This window comes from Eptatretus burgeri, chromosome 16 (assembly GCF_056783735.1).
Source record: "Eptatretus burgeri isolate ZD-2024b chromosome 16, Ebu_testis_v1, whole genome shotgun sequence".
Lineage (NCBI taxonomy): Eukaryota > Metazoa > Chordata > Myxini > Myxiniformes > Myxinidae > Eptatretus > Eptatretus burgeri.
This window is the reverse complement of record NC_140976.1, coordinates 43,829,851-43,848,853: the sequence shown is the minus strand read 5'-3', so window position 1 is coordinate 43,848,853 and position 19,003 is coordinate 43,829,851. Positions and strand designations below refer to the sequence as shown.

The 19,003-nt window shown below is 46.7% G+C and overlaps 1 protein-coding gene across 4 annotated transcripts in view; it reads right to left on the bottom strand.

Annotated features, from left to right (window-relative positions):
* Positions 1–19,003, bottom strand: part of ATP7B (ATPase copper transporting beta) — an 84,345-nt gene that overhangs the window by 51,237 nt on the left and 14,105 nt on the right. For all 4 annotated transcript variants that reach the window (XM_085860669.1, XM_085860666.1, XM_085860670.1 and 1 more), the window contains exons 6-8: positions 11,252–11,395; positions 10,906–11,066; positions 8,488–8,649 (exon numbers count right to left, since the gene is read on the bottom strand). In XM_085860669.1, the coding sequence (XP_085716795.1) occupies positions 8,488–8,649; positions 10,906–11,066; positions 11,252–11,395 (467 nt within the window). The remainder of the gene's footprint in view (positions 1–8,487; positions 8,650–10,905; positions 11,067–11,251; positions 11,396–19,003) is intronic.

Sequence of the window (19,003 nt, the reverse complement as noted above, 5' to 3'; positions counted from 1 at the left end):
GCGTCAGAAAAGCTTCAACGCTCCCTGACCCATCGAAATTTACCAGGGGGATCACTTTTACGGTGGCCCGCTTCTCAGTTTCTCCCTTGTCCGAATCCAGCCCAGGGATCAAACACCCTTGTGGCTGCATATCCAATTTCGGAGCCCACTGTGGCCAAAGATGTTTTGTGGTGAGGGTCTCATGGGTCAATTTTGCCTCCTGTTCCAAACGTTGAATGGACCGATTCACCTCTTCCCGCAGGATCTTCTGGGCCCGCACAACCTCCTCCAAGGCTCCGTCGCGAGTTTGTAGCTGCTCCTCAACCAACCCGGACACTCTACTTACAAAAGACGGCTCTACCAGGCCTTTATCCAAGACTTCATCTTGGCTCATAATTTTATCTTGTTCGTCCAAACGAGCCTCCAATCCTTTTACCTCCTCCGCCAAATTCATCCCTTGCTTCCTCAGCTCTCCCCACTCTTCAACTTGCAGCTGCATATGAGCATCCACACAGGCACGATGACGTTCCAGGCTTTCATCCACTTTATCAACCCGAATGTTCGTTGCATCAATTTTAACTACCAATTTTTTCCGTATATTTTCCCCCTCCAATGTAATTTCTACCTTTGTTTCCTCCAATCTATCCTCGAATTTACTTTGTATTTCTCCCAATTTAACATCCACACACTCCTGCATCTCAGTTTTCATTTTCTCCATCTTTTCCCCCAATTCATCCCTCATTAAATCAATCCGTGCACCCAACTGTACCCCCATTACCCCCAATTGATCTGTCATTTCTGCCCCCTGTGCCGTCATTTTTGCCCCCTGTGCTGTAATTGCACTCATTAAACGTTCCAACATTGTCCAGATCGTCATTGTGCCGGTTTCCGGCGCTGCCGGCTCCGTTACGGGCGATGAAGCACGGTCCACGCTCGGAATGGGGGAGGTTCCAACCCTACCCCCGTCTCTCCCCTCTTCCCCCGACTCGCTGCCAGACACGTGGCCTTCCTCCTCAAACATCTGCACATCCGCCATGGTGCAGAAGTCCCGTTTGCCGAAAATTAATTTAAATTTGAAAAATCCCGCCAAAATTTTCCCGCGCTCGCGCGCTTTTCTGTAGTAATTTTATATTCCAATTCGTGGCGAAATTTTAATCCTGGTATATCATTTAGAGGGGTTCGAACATCCCACTTCTGACAGCAATGTGACGTCCACGGGACTTGAACAGTCCCGCCAACGTAGAATGAGCCGAAACGATGGAGGCGATTTATTTGTTTATAACCCAAACATGGCGGTTCTAATCACTCTACCGCAAACGGGATGAGGAAGGTGGCACGAGTCACTTTTCACTGAGTTGATGATGTTTATTTGTTTTTTATTATTACCAGAAATAACAAGACTCGGCAAGAAGAGGGATCCGGGGCGATTCGACGGGATGGTGTGGGATCGGGCGTGGGGAAAAACACAGACAATTCCAATGAATATACAGTTCTCAATCCCTCTAAGGCGCCAAGCACACGCACGCACGCACGCACGCACGCACACACACACACACACACACACACACACACACACACACACACACACACACACACACACACACACACACACACACACACACACACACACACACACAAAACGTAGCTATCTCTGGTGGTCAGACTGGACCGTGGTGTGGACGCAACTGTCCCTGGATCGGCGCCGGACGAGCCGGCCTTGCTCTCGCCGGGGGGGGGGGGCAGGAGAAACCGCGGTGCTGTCGACCTCCTGGTCCTGGCCCAAGTCCGCCCACAGCCGCCAGGGAACCAGCTCCCGTGCCAAGCCGCGAGCAGGAGAGGGAGGCAGGTCCGCCCGCCGCCCGACCCCGCAGTTCGAGTCAGCAGAACCCCAGAGCCAACCGAGGTGAGGCACGAGGCTCGGCAAGGCTCCCAGACACGATCAAGAGCACGATCGACTCAGCACAGCAGCCAGGACGCTCTCTGCCACCACCGCTTCCACACCAAAAAAACACGATCTTTTGGTTGTAATCATCTTCTTCTTCCTTTTCGACCCCGAACAGAACCTTTTTATCCTTCGTCCTCGTCACTCCCAATCGAGCCGTTTATTGGCCCACCGCCATCGCCTTCCGCCAATCGTGATCACGGGGCGGAGCCATCCGCTGCACTGTCCTGTGACGTCACGGCCAGTCTTCAGAGAATACCAAAAGGGGTTTACGCAGACACACTTACCCTATCCCGTGTCCCTATCTAATTACGTGACATTTATCATTTCCCCCTTGAAGAAATGAACATTTACTAGACAACTTATCACCACTGAATTGCTACTTATTACATCGAGATCCTGGTAAACTCGAACAGCATGGCATACCTAATTAAACATCCTAATTACCCTTTGAATGCATACCCCCCCTCAAACGTAACAATATAATAAACATACAAATCATGATGTTGTTGCCAATGAAAATGAAACAACTTTTGTTTTCAAAGGTAAATGTTACCAGTTTTTCCGTATTTGCTCTTAAAAGGCATAATGATATAAAACAAACTCAAATGAGCTAAGATCCTCGTGCTCTTAATGATGACGTCATAAAAACGAATATGATGTCATTGTGATGTATCAAGTTTGCGATAAATTATCTGTGCTAATGCCCGGCTTGATTCCCACAAACAAAATTCAAACAGCTTGCCTAGTTTCGGAGATAATGGTATAGACGATTTCCATTAGTGGCGATATTATGACGTTAACTTTTTTTCTAGGAAGAATTTCCAAAATCGGAGATGGTTACTGCCTGCGCGTGGGCTTTCTGCATGTACATGGCAAGTTTCACGAAGATCCGATGAAAACTCTGGGTTGTGAAAAAAAAATGTCAAAAAATAGGAATGACGTCATAAAAATTGATACAACGTCATAGTGATGTATCATATGTGCGGTATTTCGTCTCTGCTAATGCCCTGTTCGATTCCCGCAAACAGAATTCAAAAAGCTTGCCGAGTTTCGGAGATAATTTTTCAGTGATTTCCATTAGCGGAGATATTTTGACGTCACAATTTTTTTTTCTAGGAGGAATTTTCAAAATCGGAGATGGTTACTGTTTGCGTAGGGTATTTTTACATATATATGCCAAGTTTCAGGAAGTTTCGATGAAAACTGTAGGCTGTGAAACAAAAAAGTCCACAAGAAGAAGATGAAGAACAACAACGTGAGTAAGACTTAGAGATCCTCTACGAGGATCTAAATATGTGAATGGCTGTTTTTTTGAGAGTCAGGATGGCAAGTGGTGAATCAAATCATGAACCATGCTGTATACAAAGCGTCGGTGTCCTGAAGCAAGTTTCGTTGGCCGGGATTACAAGTCTTGAACGGGTCACCACTCCGACACAGGAGTCAGGGCAGGAATTTGGAATTTGTTCAGGGTGCTGGCGATAGCTCGCCTACTCTTTGCGAAGGACACCATGGGATTATTAAAGTCCATGGACTCATGCTGGCCGACTGTACGCCCATTTAACGTCCATCCGGGGATGGCACACATATTGATGAGTCACCCTGCCTGTTGACAGCTTGGAGGTGAGTGTGTGCTTTGCGTCAACGTGGCACTCCCACCTAAATTCGGTGCCTGATGGCCTATCAGATGCTTCAAAAGAACATTTGAGACAGATTTCAAAGGTAAGAACATTAAAAGGGATATGAAGGGATGGTGATTTTAGAGACACACATTGGGGACGGGTCGACGCCATCTTTCTTTGTAGAAAACTATGCATATTCGATATCACAATTATATTACCTCATCGATTATGCTGAAACATGCAACATGGGAAATAACTATCGCGATACTGTGAAAAGTTACAACCGCGAAGTCATTCCCACAATGTACAAATTGGGCCCACAACAGGTTAATTAGGCCCAGGTTGTTCAGGTGCCATCGCAGCTGCCATTAAATTAAAGCAGTGGTAACCATAGAGGCTGAAATCAGTCATGGCATGTAGTTGTAACAAAATAATAATTATAATAACTGGACGGGCCACTTTATAATTGCGCTCAGTTATGACCGGATACCAAGTTGCCCTGCTTTGATACAACCCACTTTGTCTTTGTGGTATTTTGGGTCTTCGGGGTCTTTGACGTCGTAAGAGTCTCGGTGCTCTTAAAAGGTCTAAGGGGTCTCAGCAGTCCAAAGGGTCGAAAGGTACATTCCAATGGTAAGTAATTAATCAACAGGATTCCACAGAGTTCAAAAAGTACATAAATAATAGACAGGTAGCCATACAGCTGGAGAATATATAATTGTAAGGTTTCTTTGTCTTCCTCTCAAAGAAATTTTTTTTAAACCGCAAGCTGCCAGACCGTGCGACGGACCACATTGACATTTTAAACACGCATTCCCCTTCGCAAATAGAACATACTTATGAAGTTTGACTTCAATAAGCATAAACTGTTAAAGAGAAATACATTTGTTAATATTTTCCTTCAATCCAAAATAGCTGCCAAACCATGTGACCTCTCAATTATTTATGAACACCCGAGTATCTATCCCCAAAGCTTGGGGAATATGTGTGTGAAGTTCCCCCTCGATCTGTCAAGCCGTTCTGAAGAAGAAGATTTTAAAAGTTTTATTCTTCAAAAAAAATCATAACCGTCAGACCAAGTGACCTATGATGTTAAAATGTACAAAGTGTATTCCTCAAGGGAAGTAAATAATGTGTGTGGAGTTTCGGATCAATCTGCTAAGCCGTTCTGGAGGAGAAGGTTTTTAAAGATTTTTTTTTTTTTCAATCCAATATGGCTGCCGAACCATGTGACCGATGACATCATAAATTTAAATTCTGTCTATTTGGGTTGGGGATCACTATTGTAAAGTTTCGTATCAATTGGATAAGGTGGTTTTTCTTTCCAAGATAGCCACCAAACCACTTGACTTATGATGTCATCATATTCACACTATATGCAGGAATGGTGTGAGATGATATTTGTGAAGTTTCACATCGATAGATTAAGTGGTTCCAGAGAAAATATTATTTAATATTTTCCTTCAATCTAAAATGGCTGCCAAACCATGTGATCTCTCAATAATTATTTGTGAACGCCCTGATATAACCAAGGCTTGGGGAACGTGTATGAAGTTTCCCCTCGATTTGTCCAGCCGTTCTGGAGAAATTTTATTAACGGTTTTAGGATAAATACAACATAGCTCCTAAATCATGTGACCTACGACATCATACTTGAGTAGTATTTTTTTCCTCGTGGACAGGCGGTCTTACCCGTAAAGTTTCGACTCTATCTGTTCAGCCATTTCGGAGAAGAAGATAGTTTAAGTTTTTATGTTCAATCCAATATGGCTGCCGAAACATGTGACGCATTGTTGCGAATCTGGAAGCCTTGTGCACACAACATTCAGGTCCTATAGCTCAGTTATTTGGATAAGTGAATGTGGATAGATAGCTCCCTTTCCCTAGTCTAATGGGTGAATAAATGTAAATGTGCTGTAAGTTACTTTGATAGTCAGGGTTTCCTTTTATTTTTACAACACCAATGAAAACCCTCTGCTCCCAGCATTCTCCGCGGGCTCGCTTGGGCACTCCAAGTCATGGAAAGCGACATGCCCCATCCACCATTCACCATTCACTTGGCGGCTCGCCAAGTAGGGGAAAGGTCATGCCCCACCCATCGGCTCGCTTGGGCACTCCAAGTCATGGAATGCGACATGCCCCACCGACGGATTCGCTTGACAGCGTGCCGAGTAGGGGAAATGTCAGGCCCCACCCACGGCGAACGGGCCAGACTTGAGCGAGCCGTGCCCGAGAGGTATAAAAAGGGAACGGAGAGCACAGAAAGGTTGGTTGGTGGTTGTTTGGTTGAATCTACTCGAGCGGGTTGCAAAGGATCGGCGCCTCGTCTTCACCAGCACGTGTGCTGGAGCGCGTGAGGATCCGCCAGAGCTCGGGAGGCTGATCGCGGCTCGCCAGTGTCTGGATTCGGCTCGCCTCTCGCTGGTGCCCGGTTCGAATCAGCTCGAAGACCACACAAGGTGGACAGGTCCGAGGCAGGTTCTGGTCTGCAGCTAGCCTCTCCATCCGAGCTGGAGGCCTCAATAAAGACAGCTTTGGGTCCGATTATTTTGGGTGTGTGTGTGTGTGTGTGTGTGTGTGTATATGTGTGTATGTGTGTATGTGTGTATGTGTGTATGTGTGTATGTGTGTATGTGTGTATGTGTGCGTGCGTGTGTGCGTGTGTGTGTGTGTGGCACTAGTCCAGTAAGTAGAAATTGTACAAGTGCCTTGCTGTACATACGTGCCTTTTATTATTCGGACAACTCTGCTTCTTACATGCCCCCCCCCCCACCGTTGCTCCATTATAAATAAACCATCTATTAAATGTATCGGTTCGTCCTCGTCCTTTCTTTTATTGGTTTCACACGGTGCGTGTTGGAGAACTAGCCAGGCTGTTGCCACTGTAAAGGGACATTTGGACCGACGGAAGCTCGGTGGCCATCCGCTCGGGCCACACATGGTTCGAGTACGCTCGCGTCTCCTTCCGTACGAGCATCGTCGAGGGTGAATTTCCCCGGGAGTTGGACGACATGGGTATTTCGGTAAATTGAAATTGGCAATCGACCCTACCCCACGTGGTCGACCCTATTGGCGAACTTTGGTCCGATAAGGGACCCGTCGGCTCCGGAGTTATCCGGGGTGACGACCTATAAATTCCAGGTGATTGGTGGAGTCGACCCTTCTGCTCCATCTCGCGGTCGTGCTCGTCACCGATACCCGGCCCCGCAACAGTATGACATCATAATTTCAATTTCCCCTTAATATTGTTGCGTAGTTCACCCTGAATAATTTGCATAATGATCGGATAAAATGTTAAACTTGTCAAATTATGATGTCATAGTGAAGGCACCGATTATGTCATAGTTAAGAGCTCATATCCCCCATGTGGAGTACTTGACAATGAGTTGTTTCAATTTTTTCCATCGAGCAGTTTCAGAGATAAAGAGGTCCAAATTTTTTTCCGTTTTTCCAAAATGCTGACCCCATTAAGTGACCAATGACCAATGATGTCATAATTATCCCGCCAAAAATATTCTACACGAGTAGACGCATATACGATGGTGAAAATGAGTTTAAAAGCGAATAACCACACGAAACACGTATGGAAAAATAATAATAATAATAATAATCCGAACAATAACAATAGGTTTCCTCGCCTTCTAGACTTGGAACCGTAATAATAACAATAATACGAGTTCCCTTACAAGAGACTTTAACAAGGAACTTCAATAGAGGAGGAATCCATGAGAACCACCCAATGAAAGCCCACACTATGGTTGCCAAACTACGGTTGTGTGTCCGTGCTCTATCCTTTTAAATGCTGACCACCTAAAAAGGAAGCAGCAGATCCCATTTTTAAAGTCTCGGTATGACTCGGCCGGGGTTCGAACCGCCGACTTCCCAGACACAGAGCGGATGCTCTAACCATTACACCACCGAGTTTGGTAAATCAGACAAATCAAAAAAAATCTCTGAGACAGGTGCTTAGCTTGCATCCTATTCTCAAGTGCACCTACTCCTTAATGTGAAAGTACTTTAGCTTGCATCAGCTTTAATGGCTCTGTTTGGTTGATCTGTTGCAAATCAAGCATTGGAGTTAGAGAGAGGGTGACAAAATATTCTGCAATTTCACATATATTGCATGGTGGTCAGTTCGTATGGTGCGTTACTTTGGCTAACAAAGACAAAGTCCAAGTAGAAGGCTGTGACTGCATCTGAAAGTCAGACAAGTGTAAAGAGCTCTCAATTCCAAATAATCTCACAACCGCAAAAATAACAGACGGTAAATGTACAACTATTGGCTTTCTCAAAAATGAAGGCCACACCGTTTCCTTACAAGGGACTTCTATTGTAGTTGCCTCAATAAATAAAGCTCAGATCCTTTGACCCTAAGAACATTTTGTTCAATCATCTGAAACTTTTCCTTTCGTTGCTTCTATTTACAAAAACGTGAATTGGTCAGGTGACAATGGAAAACATACTGTGCCAGTACTCAGTGTACACTCCAGCCCCAGAGGTTACCGAGATGCCATGGAGATCATAGCATGCCAAATGGCATGGTGCCATCACAAAACAAAAGCCTCCCATTCTGAATAAACAAGGCGACAACAGCAAGATGGCTGAGATGAGCTGCTGTCGGTCCTGGGAAATAAAGGGTGTGTGATGGCAGGGATTTGATTAAATATTATCAGTTGAGTACCAGCACGACCGATCCCACAGATGGTCAATTTAATAAACCTAATCAGTTTACAAAATCTCCTCAACTGCATTACGTGCTTCACAAACTGGATGAGATCTGACTCATTACTCAGGGTGAAGTTAAAAGGTCTTTTTGCATCTGCATTGGGACAAATAAATAAATAAATAAATAAATAAATCGGGTTTTCACGCATTTGGTGGTGGATGCAACGCCTGTACTCCCTAAATACAGAAATATCATTCCATTCACACCATTCCACTTACGTCGATCACTTTGATAATGTCACGTGGGCCGATGACCTCTGAGTCAAATTCAACATGAGCTTTATTGGTTGCCAAGGCAACAGCAGCTGCCACAACACCATCCCTCCTCATGAGCTCCGACTCGATATGATGGACGCATGAAGCACACGTCATTCCCAGCACCTGGACAATAAGTGACATCCAAATGAGTGGAAAGGGGCCAGAGAGGGGATGTTGAAAACACCTGCAGTTAGTGCTCAGGAAGTGGCAGATTATACAAGAAATCATGGAGATAAATCTTAGCTCTCCCTTCATGTACGCAAAGCTGACTTACACTGACAACGAACATCATTCTCAAGGTGTCATCGGAGTCATTTACATATTACATCTGCAAAAATGGGCAGATTTTTGACAATGCCTCCCCCCTCCCTCTGTTTATCTCAGATATTACTTTGTCCACCCATTACTCTGATCGCCTCTCAACTGTCCTATTATTTCACCTCCACTTCCCATCTCCCCCAACCCACCCCCACAAACCTCATCTCTTCATAATGTCAAAATTGTTTTCCGCAATTTACCGCCCTGCTCAACAGTCTTTCCTCCATGGCATCTTACATCTCACACGATTTCAGAAGAAAACAAACAAATAAAAGTTTGCACCAAGCCACTGTGTTTTCCGCATTGCATCGAGAGTTACCGTATGAACCACGCACAAGCTGGTATGCTTACACAACTTCCCTTACAAAATAATCCACGTCAGATGGGAGATCTGGCATGATAAATAAAAGCAAAGGTTGTGGCCTTAGCAAGGAAATCAATGACGACGAAGCAAACCATGTCGTGGCTTGTCTTACAATCTATACCCCAGGCCTGTCCCAAAACTGCAGACAGACAAGATAGATTCACTTGTATTGCAAAATATCATTCACAACAGACATCAAAAATTTCAATGGGAATTAAACATATCTGTGCACATAATAAATAAATATTTTTTTAAAAATAAAATAAATGGGATCATGAGAATACAGTATACCCGCAAACACATCCAGTTACTGTAACTGTTGTTAAAGCATCAGCAACGAGGAGAAAAACAAAACGATTCTTTAACTCCAAATCACACATACCCACCCACTTTGAGGATAAGAGGCAGAAAGCCATTAACTGATGGAAATCTGGCACGTCTGTTACTCATTACTCATCTTTCTGTTTTCCAGAACAAAGTCAACTTTACCTGCCTGTTGGTAAAGCTGAATTACACAGACACCAAACTTCATCCTGAAATAGCGTTGGTGGCCATATGCACACGAATCGAGTACATGAAGCTCCACGAGCGAGCCCGACGGCGACCGCAAACTCGCCGACGCAATGAAATCAAGATTGTCGGCGACAGTTTTTGATAATCGTGTAATGTGCGGCGGATGATGATCGACGTCTCGTTTTTCCAGGTGTGTCGGCATCGATCGTTGTGGATAAGTCATTGACTATCGACGTCAACTTATCCGCGACAATTGCGCACAATCGTTTAGTGTGCGCCAGTCTACGACAATCGCCGGTGTGGTGCAATGCATCAACCAATGAAACTTTAGCTTTCAGTAGCTTCTGGACGTAGTGTCAACGACAGATTCATATGAGGCGCCACGAGGAGGAGTGATGGAAGCCCCACATCGGCCATGTTGGAGTTAATGCCATATAGCACTATTTTAACCCTTACCATATCATCTGAGCCTATCATCATCATCATATCATTTAAAAATCGCTTCCATCACTCCTCCTCGCCGGGCCTCATATCTTCTGTAGCATTCAATTACAATTGTTGTGGCTTTTGTGAACTTTGAAGCCAAAAAAGGTGTAATGAAAGTTCAAGATAGTAGCGTGAATCTGTCCGTCGTTTCCTGTATTTAACAAACCTTCGGAAACAATAAATATCGTGCTATTCCAGGTACATGGTGTTGGAAAAAAAACATGTGTACATAATAAATAATCTTCGCGAAGGACATCGTCGGATCTTTAATGTCAATCAACTAAAGCTGGCAGACGGGACACCCGGCTTAACGTCCATCCGATGGACGGCACACACATTGATGAATCACTCTACTGCCTTTGAAACACCAGGATGGCAGTTTATAGTTGGGCTGAGATAATTTAAAAAAAAAACCAGGCGAGACAGCTTAGAGGTGAGTGTGCGTACCTCTCGAGTCTCGACAATCTGGCCAGCCCTGTTGTTGGACAATCATTCTGAAAAAAATCTTGAAAACACTTCATTGTTTTAGTCAGCCAACTGACTTCCCCTTTCTCTTTCCAAACAATCAGAATTGAAATGTGGCAGGCAGGTGATGGCACAGTACAATACAAAGAACACATACGAGCAGAATGTGCTGCTGGATGAGCACGTGGATAGTGCGGGCAAAGTGTAAACGAGTGAATCGGAGTCCCACATACCAGCAGCTCGAGGTGGCCTGAACTGGCTGTTTCTTGGAGCACCGAAGAGGGGAACCCTAAATCCGTAATGGCTTCAGCGACGCGTTCCGAAGACGTAACACTCGGGAAAAACCTCACCTCAGCCTTTCCAGACATCAGAGACACCAACACAGAATGTACACCTGCCAGGATAATGATGAAACATTACTAACGTTTAATTTTGTTCCTCTGCGTCAAACTTCCCAACACCATTTCTTCAAAACACCCTTCTTTCATCCATCCAAAACGGTTCTCGAGTTCATCTGGCATTTTAGCAAAAGGATTTCACCGAGTGATAGCCTAATGGTCCATATCATCCTTTCCCTACCTTCCTCCTTGATGAGGTTCCTCTCGATGGTGGAGACGCACGAGGCACACGTCATTCCGTTGACACGGAGGTCACATTTTTCCACCTTTTCCTTTTCTTCTTCCTCTTCTTCTTGTGTCCATGTATGAGGCTTCCGATTCGCAGCTGCAGACATTTTGGGGGGGAAATTTTCTGACAATTCGGGACAATCGTGCGATGGAGTTTGGGGAAAATGCAAGAGCAAAAACGAGATGGGAAGTAACATTTTAGGTTTCACGTCGTTTCACGCAATGCAGCGACGGCGATTACGAGTCAAATTTGATTGCTCATTGCATCGTTAACACCTGGACTATTGGTATTTGATACAGTTCCTCGAGCAGATATTGGTACACCAATTTTAAACAGAAAGGACAATAAGAGAACATACAAATCAAAACAGGTACATTGTATTTGAGGGTTCAAAGCATCAGGTGAAAAATACTCAGATGAGTATACCACTTAGGATGCACCCTAATTAATCAAATTGGTCATTGGCATGACGGTTTAATCATAGGTAAACAAACATGTCTATCTTCTGGACACCTTCCTCATAATCCCTTGCAGGAGAATAGGACCCTCGAATGCTCATTACCATCTGAAACAATCTCCCTTTGTCGTTCAGACAGTCTTCCACCGATGCTTGTCATCACCATCATCATTATTATCATTTGTTCGAGCGAACTCGGGTGCACCTTTCAGTTGCTTGGCACTCGATATACTCGAGTCGCTACGCTAGCGGTCGTAACTCCTGCTGGTGTGATTTTATGTTTGCGGTACCATCTACTAGGTAAGTTGCTAAAAAACTAAACAACACCATCTGTGCTATTTGTGTGACCACTCTTTCTTTGGCCCCTAACCTTTGACCTCTCTGGCTTGGTTAGACCTCCCAGGAGCTGAAGCTCCCACCAGCATAGCTCTCCGGATCACTCGGCCACACGGACCTTCCCACTAAATCAAAGTGGGAGTCTCGTCGGTAAGGCCTTGGAATAACTCTTCTTCTGTTCAGACAACCTTTCCAGCGCATTCATTCTTAACTTCTCCCTTCATTGTTTTCCGTCCACCATCCATCTCTCTGTTCCTTTGTCAGCCTATCTTCCACCACATGACCTGCCTCTGTCACCAAAGGTAGGAGGTTATGTTTTCACCTGTCTGTCTGTTTGTTTGTTTGCAGGAAATCTCAAAACTTTGTGGACAGATTCGGATGAAACGTGGTGTGTGACAAGGACGAATCGATTGGATTTTAGTGAAGATCCAAATCCAGGTCCTGATATGAGAATTATTTAATATTCAAAGTGATTCTTCACCATTGAGAGATGAGGCCAAAAACGAGACAGAGTATGATAATATTTCAAAAAAAAATTTTGGGCTGATATCTTCCACTGGATCAGGCATTGCGTGGCAGAGGTATGTGCTCTTGTGAGTGGCTGTTCCAGTTCTATCTACAAGCGGCCAGCTTCCTCGCTAGATGTTACACAATTCCAATCACTACACAGTACACAATCTTACTTGCCCTTTCAACAGCAAATATATATTCTATTAGACCAATTATTTTTACAAACATCAATATCCTTGTTGCTGAAGTTCCAGCTTCTCCAGAACTGTACATTCATCCAAGTACAACAGCTTTTCAAAATTGTTCCTTTTCCCCCCACACTTCTTCCTACTCACCAAGTCCATCACGAGTGTGAATAGTGGATTCAGCACTGTACACAATGATTACATCAAACTCTGATGATGTAGCACCTCCAAATATCACGATCACCTTTGATATTGTTACGGGCCGGGGGTTCGGCCGCCAACCGGCCGCTCTGACGGAGCCGCAAGTCGAGTCGGCCTGACCGATCGCCCGGATAAGTCCGAGTGACGGGTCCTTGTACAAGAACCGAAATACACCAATGGGCAGATCACGTGGGGTAGGGTCGATTGCCAATCTTCAATGTACCTAAATACCCACGTGATCCAACTACCGGGGTATTCCACCTTCGACGGAACTCGTACGGAACAAACCGCCGAGGCGAGCCTGTCCCATGCGTGATTCCGAGCAGCTTAATCGCCGAGAACCGTTGGTCCAAATGTCCCCCTTTTACGGCAAACCAACGGCTTTCTAACTCCCAACACACGAAATGCTCAGTCAATGAAAGAATCGACACAACGAGCTGAAGACATTTAACAATTGGGATATTTATTAATAATAATAATGGGGAACTAGGGAAGCACGTAAGAGCAGAACTATACCGACTTTACGAAATGCGATGCAAACATTTACAGCACACAAAGCACTTAACAATTTCCTACTTATTAGACGGGCCCATGGACACACGTACGCACACACACAAACCCAAGAAATGGTGGCAGAGGCCTTAAATAACGAGCTCCAGCTCGGAGGACAGGTGAGCTGAAACCCAGAACAGAACCTATCTCGAAGCTCTCCACCTCGTGTGGTCTTCAAGTTGTTCGGACCCGGGCTCCAGTGAGAGCGAGCTGGATCCAATCGCCGTGAGCCGCGATCCTTCCCGAGCTCCCGCGAATCCTCCCACGCTTCTCAAAACGTGTTAGTGAGACGAGGCGCCGATCCTTCCCGTCGATGCGTCGCTTCCCCGAGGAACCACCTCCAAGAAGAGGCCGATGAGTCACACCAAGCCGGGAACCAAACGGAGAACAAAGAGCTCCACGAACCAAGAAGAAGAAGGAGCCACCATTCGCAGCTCGAGCCAAGCAACCGGCTCGACTTTCTTCCAAAACAAAGCAGCTCTCCAAAAAGCTCTCCCGAGCCAAGCAGGACGCGAAGCTCTGCTGAACAACTCCTCTGCAGAAGCAAAAAGCTTCCGAAGGCCTCAACCCTAACCCAAGCCAAACAGGACCCGAAGGTCTGCTGAGCGACTACTCTCTGCCGAAGCAAACAGCTTACTACTCAAGAACAAAGAAAGGATCTCGTCCTTATCCTTCTCCGCCCCCCCTCCCCCGCACCCGGCGTGACTCATGCCCTCGTGATCCATCCCCCGCTCAATCACGGGTGGGAGGGAGTAGTTGACATCATGAATCACGGGACAGCAGGGTTCTTCTTCCACTTCGCAGAAGAGGGGGAGGGATGTCTCCATTGTTCGTTCCCTAACTATTAAATCGATCCGCAGCGCATCAAATCGATTTCTGAACATTTAAACAATGAAAGGTGAGCTATCTTGGGAACAAGCACTTATCGACATAGCTGACTAAAGGAACCTGTATGTTGTGTGCAATCGAATTCCAAATTCGTAACAATATTATCATATGTCCTTTCCACAAACGTTATCTCTGTCCTTGTCACTGCCATCAAGCTTCGTACTCCCACTATCACTTTCCTCAGAATCAAGCTATATGCCTTCAAAAATTAATTTAACCCACAGTCAACTACTTGTTTTAGTCTTTCATCTTTTCCATCAAGTCTCAGTGCAAACAAAGCATGTCATCCATCTTACCTCCCTGACACCCTGTTGTTGGTCCTCTCCTATTGTACCCTTTTCAAAAATCCTTGCATCTCCAATCTGCTCCAACAATTCCCACACGTGCCTCAATTCTGCATCGTTATGTATATATATTGTTACGGCTGTGGAAATTAGTAATACACCATAAAGGGTCCTGAGATTAGTTATGATGCTAAGTTCATGTGTAGTTAGTCCACACCTGTTGTTTAGGGGGAATATGTGTGATTCATCCGGGCTGCGATGCTTTGAGTTAGCCATTTTTCTTTCTCCATCGTTATTTTGGACCATTAAGCTGCCAACAACTCAAACACCACCACCTTCGCCTCTTTACCTCCACAACTCCATCCCGCAAACATCGCTTCACCGCCATTCCCAAACAACGCCCACCAACAACCAAAGCAAACCACCCACCACCTTCGCCTTTCTCGTTCCACAACCATCAACCGCATCACCAGTCAACACCAAACGTCGTGCTGTCCAGGGCCCGTTCGGTAATTGATGCCGAACGCGTCGAGCCGCGGGTACGAATGCGTTCCCTTCAGGAGAGGAAAACGGATCAGGAAGGCTTCACGCTCCTTTTTGCCCAACCAATGGCTGAACGTCGGGTGGCATGGCCCCGCCTCCAAGCGCGTTTTCATCCGCGAATCTGCATACAGGCTCCTCCCCCAGTCTATAAAAGACGCGAGCACGACGCAGCTCAGGTGTGTGTCCAGGAAGGAGTGTGAAGAAACGTGTCCAGAAAGGTGTCCAGCGTGTGTGTCCAGGAAGGAGTGTGAAGAAACGTGTCCAGAAAGGTGTCCAGCTCGTGTGTGCAGAAAGGGGTGCAGAAAGTGGCGCCGGTCAGAAGTCGTGAAGTCTGAGGCGTGTGTTTGCGGGGATCGGATGGCGAAGGGGACGGAGTGGAGTTCGAGGGACGAGTCGCGGAGTGGAGCAGGGACGCAGAGGAGGGCTCAGGGGCGAGAGTTCACCGGAGTCAGGTGCGGTCCCGGGACCCCGCTAGCGGGACGCAGCGTCCGCCATTCCCCTCTCCCGACCTCGAGCATCAACAATCCCCCCCCCCATCCGCGCTGAGATAGCACCGGTAACCCCGTTCGTTCCCCAACCCAACCGTGGTGCCTGCGCGACGCACGCCTGGAGGAGCTTACCGACCATACCAGGGGCATGGAGTCAAGCGCGTTACGCGGACATTGCGGCTAGCCCGCCATCGCGCCACGAGTGCGCGGGTAAGACCCCTTCAGTCTCATGGACCTGGCCGATCACCCAGGTCACACGTTCATTTGGTCCACGGACCTGTCTGCCTCCTTGCCTGTGAGAGTGGCTTGTGTTTTCTTTGCTTTTTGTGTAAATGTATGTGTGGTGCCAGTCTTGTAAGTTATCCTGTATAAGTGTGCTGAAAAGAATTGCCCTTTTTTTTCGGTTGTAGCTCTGCGTAGCTTTTATTGTTTTAACTGTTATATGTGCATTTTTGTATTGCTGTAAATACATGCTTGCCTTGTGTGTGTGTGAAATAAAAGTGCTTGCTTGTTGAACTGTTTTCCCCGTTTCTTTGCGTCCTTTCCTCCGTTGAAAGTTCCATCTTGCATCACGTGAGGGTAGTGGTAGTGGTAGTGTGTGTAGACACCCAATAAATAATCTGAACCGTTGAGGTCGACGATAACTCCACTCGGTTATCCCTGCAGCACGGAAAGAGCCGCTTAAGCGGTTCGTGTCCGAAGTCGACCTGCGGCGAGGTACGATCGCCCGGTCGACCACTCGCGCAGGTACTTAGGTAGGTCGAATTTGGCGAGCAACCCTATCCTGCGTGGGTGAGCAATTGGCACGATCGTGGTGAGGTTAAACCCCAACCCGTGACTGGCTCCTGGCAGTAGTTCCAGGAGGGTCACGACTGAATTGTCCGTTCGGGTGGGCGACGAGTCGCGATTTGAGTTATGTGGCCAATCGCACACCGGGCGGGCGGAAATTGGTAACATTTGTTTACAGGAGTGTGGGATTCGAATGCACCTCGGTCTCTAACTAAATTTACGGAACCGGATCAAAGGTGAGTGGAGCGACCCTCCGTGTTCCATTAAATTACGAGTGAGCCAAATTGAATCCCTTACGAGAGATAAGATGGAATTTGAAAGCGAGCGGGTGCCGGGGGTAGAAATGTATACGTGTTGTAATGTTGGATCCATGGCCCGGGATGGTACTTGTAATTACAATCCATGGGGGAGCTCACCCTCATATTCTGAGCACGAACTTTGCCGGCAAACAGAGTCGCAAGATGGCGGCGCGGCCGCACTTCAGCGCGGCACGAGGCGTGAGCGGGCCGCTATTAATGGCGCGACGAACGGCACGACACAAGGCGAGCGCTCCCAACAACTGTTTCAAACCACGGGGTCATGGCAGGCATGGCAGGAGGCTGGAGCATGCATTGACTGGCTTCGGAGACAAGTGTCAAAGTCCTTGCAACGGTGGAGGAATGGTGACAATTGTATAGGGGAATTACACTCGTTTTCCTTTGAGTTGGACGAGGCACGGCGGCGCGTAGACAGGGTTCATGAGGATTACGTGCGTACGGAGTAACAACAAATGGCCAATGCGCAGGAACGAGCGGAGAGCGAACTGAAGAAAAGAAAGGAGGAGCAGATTGGTAACTCCCAGGATAGGAACAGCTTGGAGGAAGAATGGAAAACCGAGCTCAAAAAGAAACAAAAGGAGCACGATTTGGAAGTAAAACAACTAATGGAAAAAATATTGGAGGGGGCAAGGCGGTTCAAAGAACTAGAGGGGAGAGTGAGGGAAATACAGTTGGAAGAGAAAAAATGTGAACACGATTTGGAAATAAAGCAACTAGAGCGAGAGATAGAAGAAGGCATTCGGAAAAGGAAAAGCTTGGAGGAGAAGGTTAAAAGAGGACAGGAATATCAGGAACAATTGAGAAAAAAGCAAGCTTGGAGTATGATGAGATGAGCAGGGAAAGGGATGTGGTGTGCAAGGAAAGGGATGGAGAGAGTGAGAAAAAAACGGAAAAAAAAGTTGATGAAATACTGGAACACAAAACCAATGAGAGAAAACTACAAAACGAGCTGAGGATGTTGAGAGAGGAGAGAACAAGAACGGAGAATGAAACATCAAGGAACCACACTGTTCAGATCGAACAGTTAGAAGCCAAAGCGAGGTCGGAGTGTGCGGAAATGAGAAAAGAATTAGAAGAGAAAGCTTCTGAGTTACAGAAACACCAAAACAATGAGACGGAATTACAAAACGAGTTGAGGATGGTGAGAGAAGTAAGAACGACAGCAGAGAATGAAACGTTAAGGAACCACACTGTACAGATCGAACAGCTGGAAGCTAGAGAACATTGTACTTTACGGTACTTCTACATATCGACGGTCCCCTGTGCCAGTGCGCATGCGCAGCCTGAGCCGGAGCCAGGGATGTTGTGGGTGTTTCAACCTGTTCAATACTTGTTTGATTATTGTCGTTCCACGCTAATAAAGTGGTCGAACAAATTGAACTCTGTTCTTATTTATAATCAAACAACTTGATGCAGTCGAGTAAGGATCGTCGGTGCTGAGGAGGACACGACTGGGTGAAAACGGACCACGAGAACGTCGACAGTGAGTTTGGATTTCTCGGGTTCTGTACCCAATCTTCGCCCCCAGGACACTGTACACACGTGTGCATCACCGAAAATAGAACGTTTACTCCAGAATAACTGTTCCTATGGCGCCGGTGGAAGCAGAGTGCCCGATCGAGGGTTGTGACTATATGGCTACACACGCAGAGGCGGCAGTGGTGGCCGCCATGTTGAGTATACACGCCACTGTGCACGTCGCCGCCCTTAGGGCGGCGAGCTCGAATGCCAAGATGGAGAAACTCAAGCGTCCCTCCATAGCACTGGCCGGAACGGGCGAGGCCTGGTCGTACTTCATAACCCGCTGGGGCGAATACAAAACAGGTACTAAGCTTGTCGGACCCGACATAGTCACGCAGCTACTGGAGTGCTGTGAGGAGGAGCTGAGAAAGGACCTCACTCGCGCGGCGGGTAGGAGCCTCGTGGGCAGCGATGAAGAAGACGTCCTCGCCGCCATGAAGGCGCTCGCCGTCCGGACAACACGATGGTAGCTCGAGTGGCCCTGTCTAACATGCGGCAGTGACACGAGGAGCCCGTCCGGTCGTTCCACGCCCGCATCAAGGGGCAGGCGGACACGTGCAAGTATGAAATGAAGTGCACCAAGGCGGGGTGCGATCAGGTCAACGACTTCACGGAAGAGATATTGCGCAACGT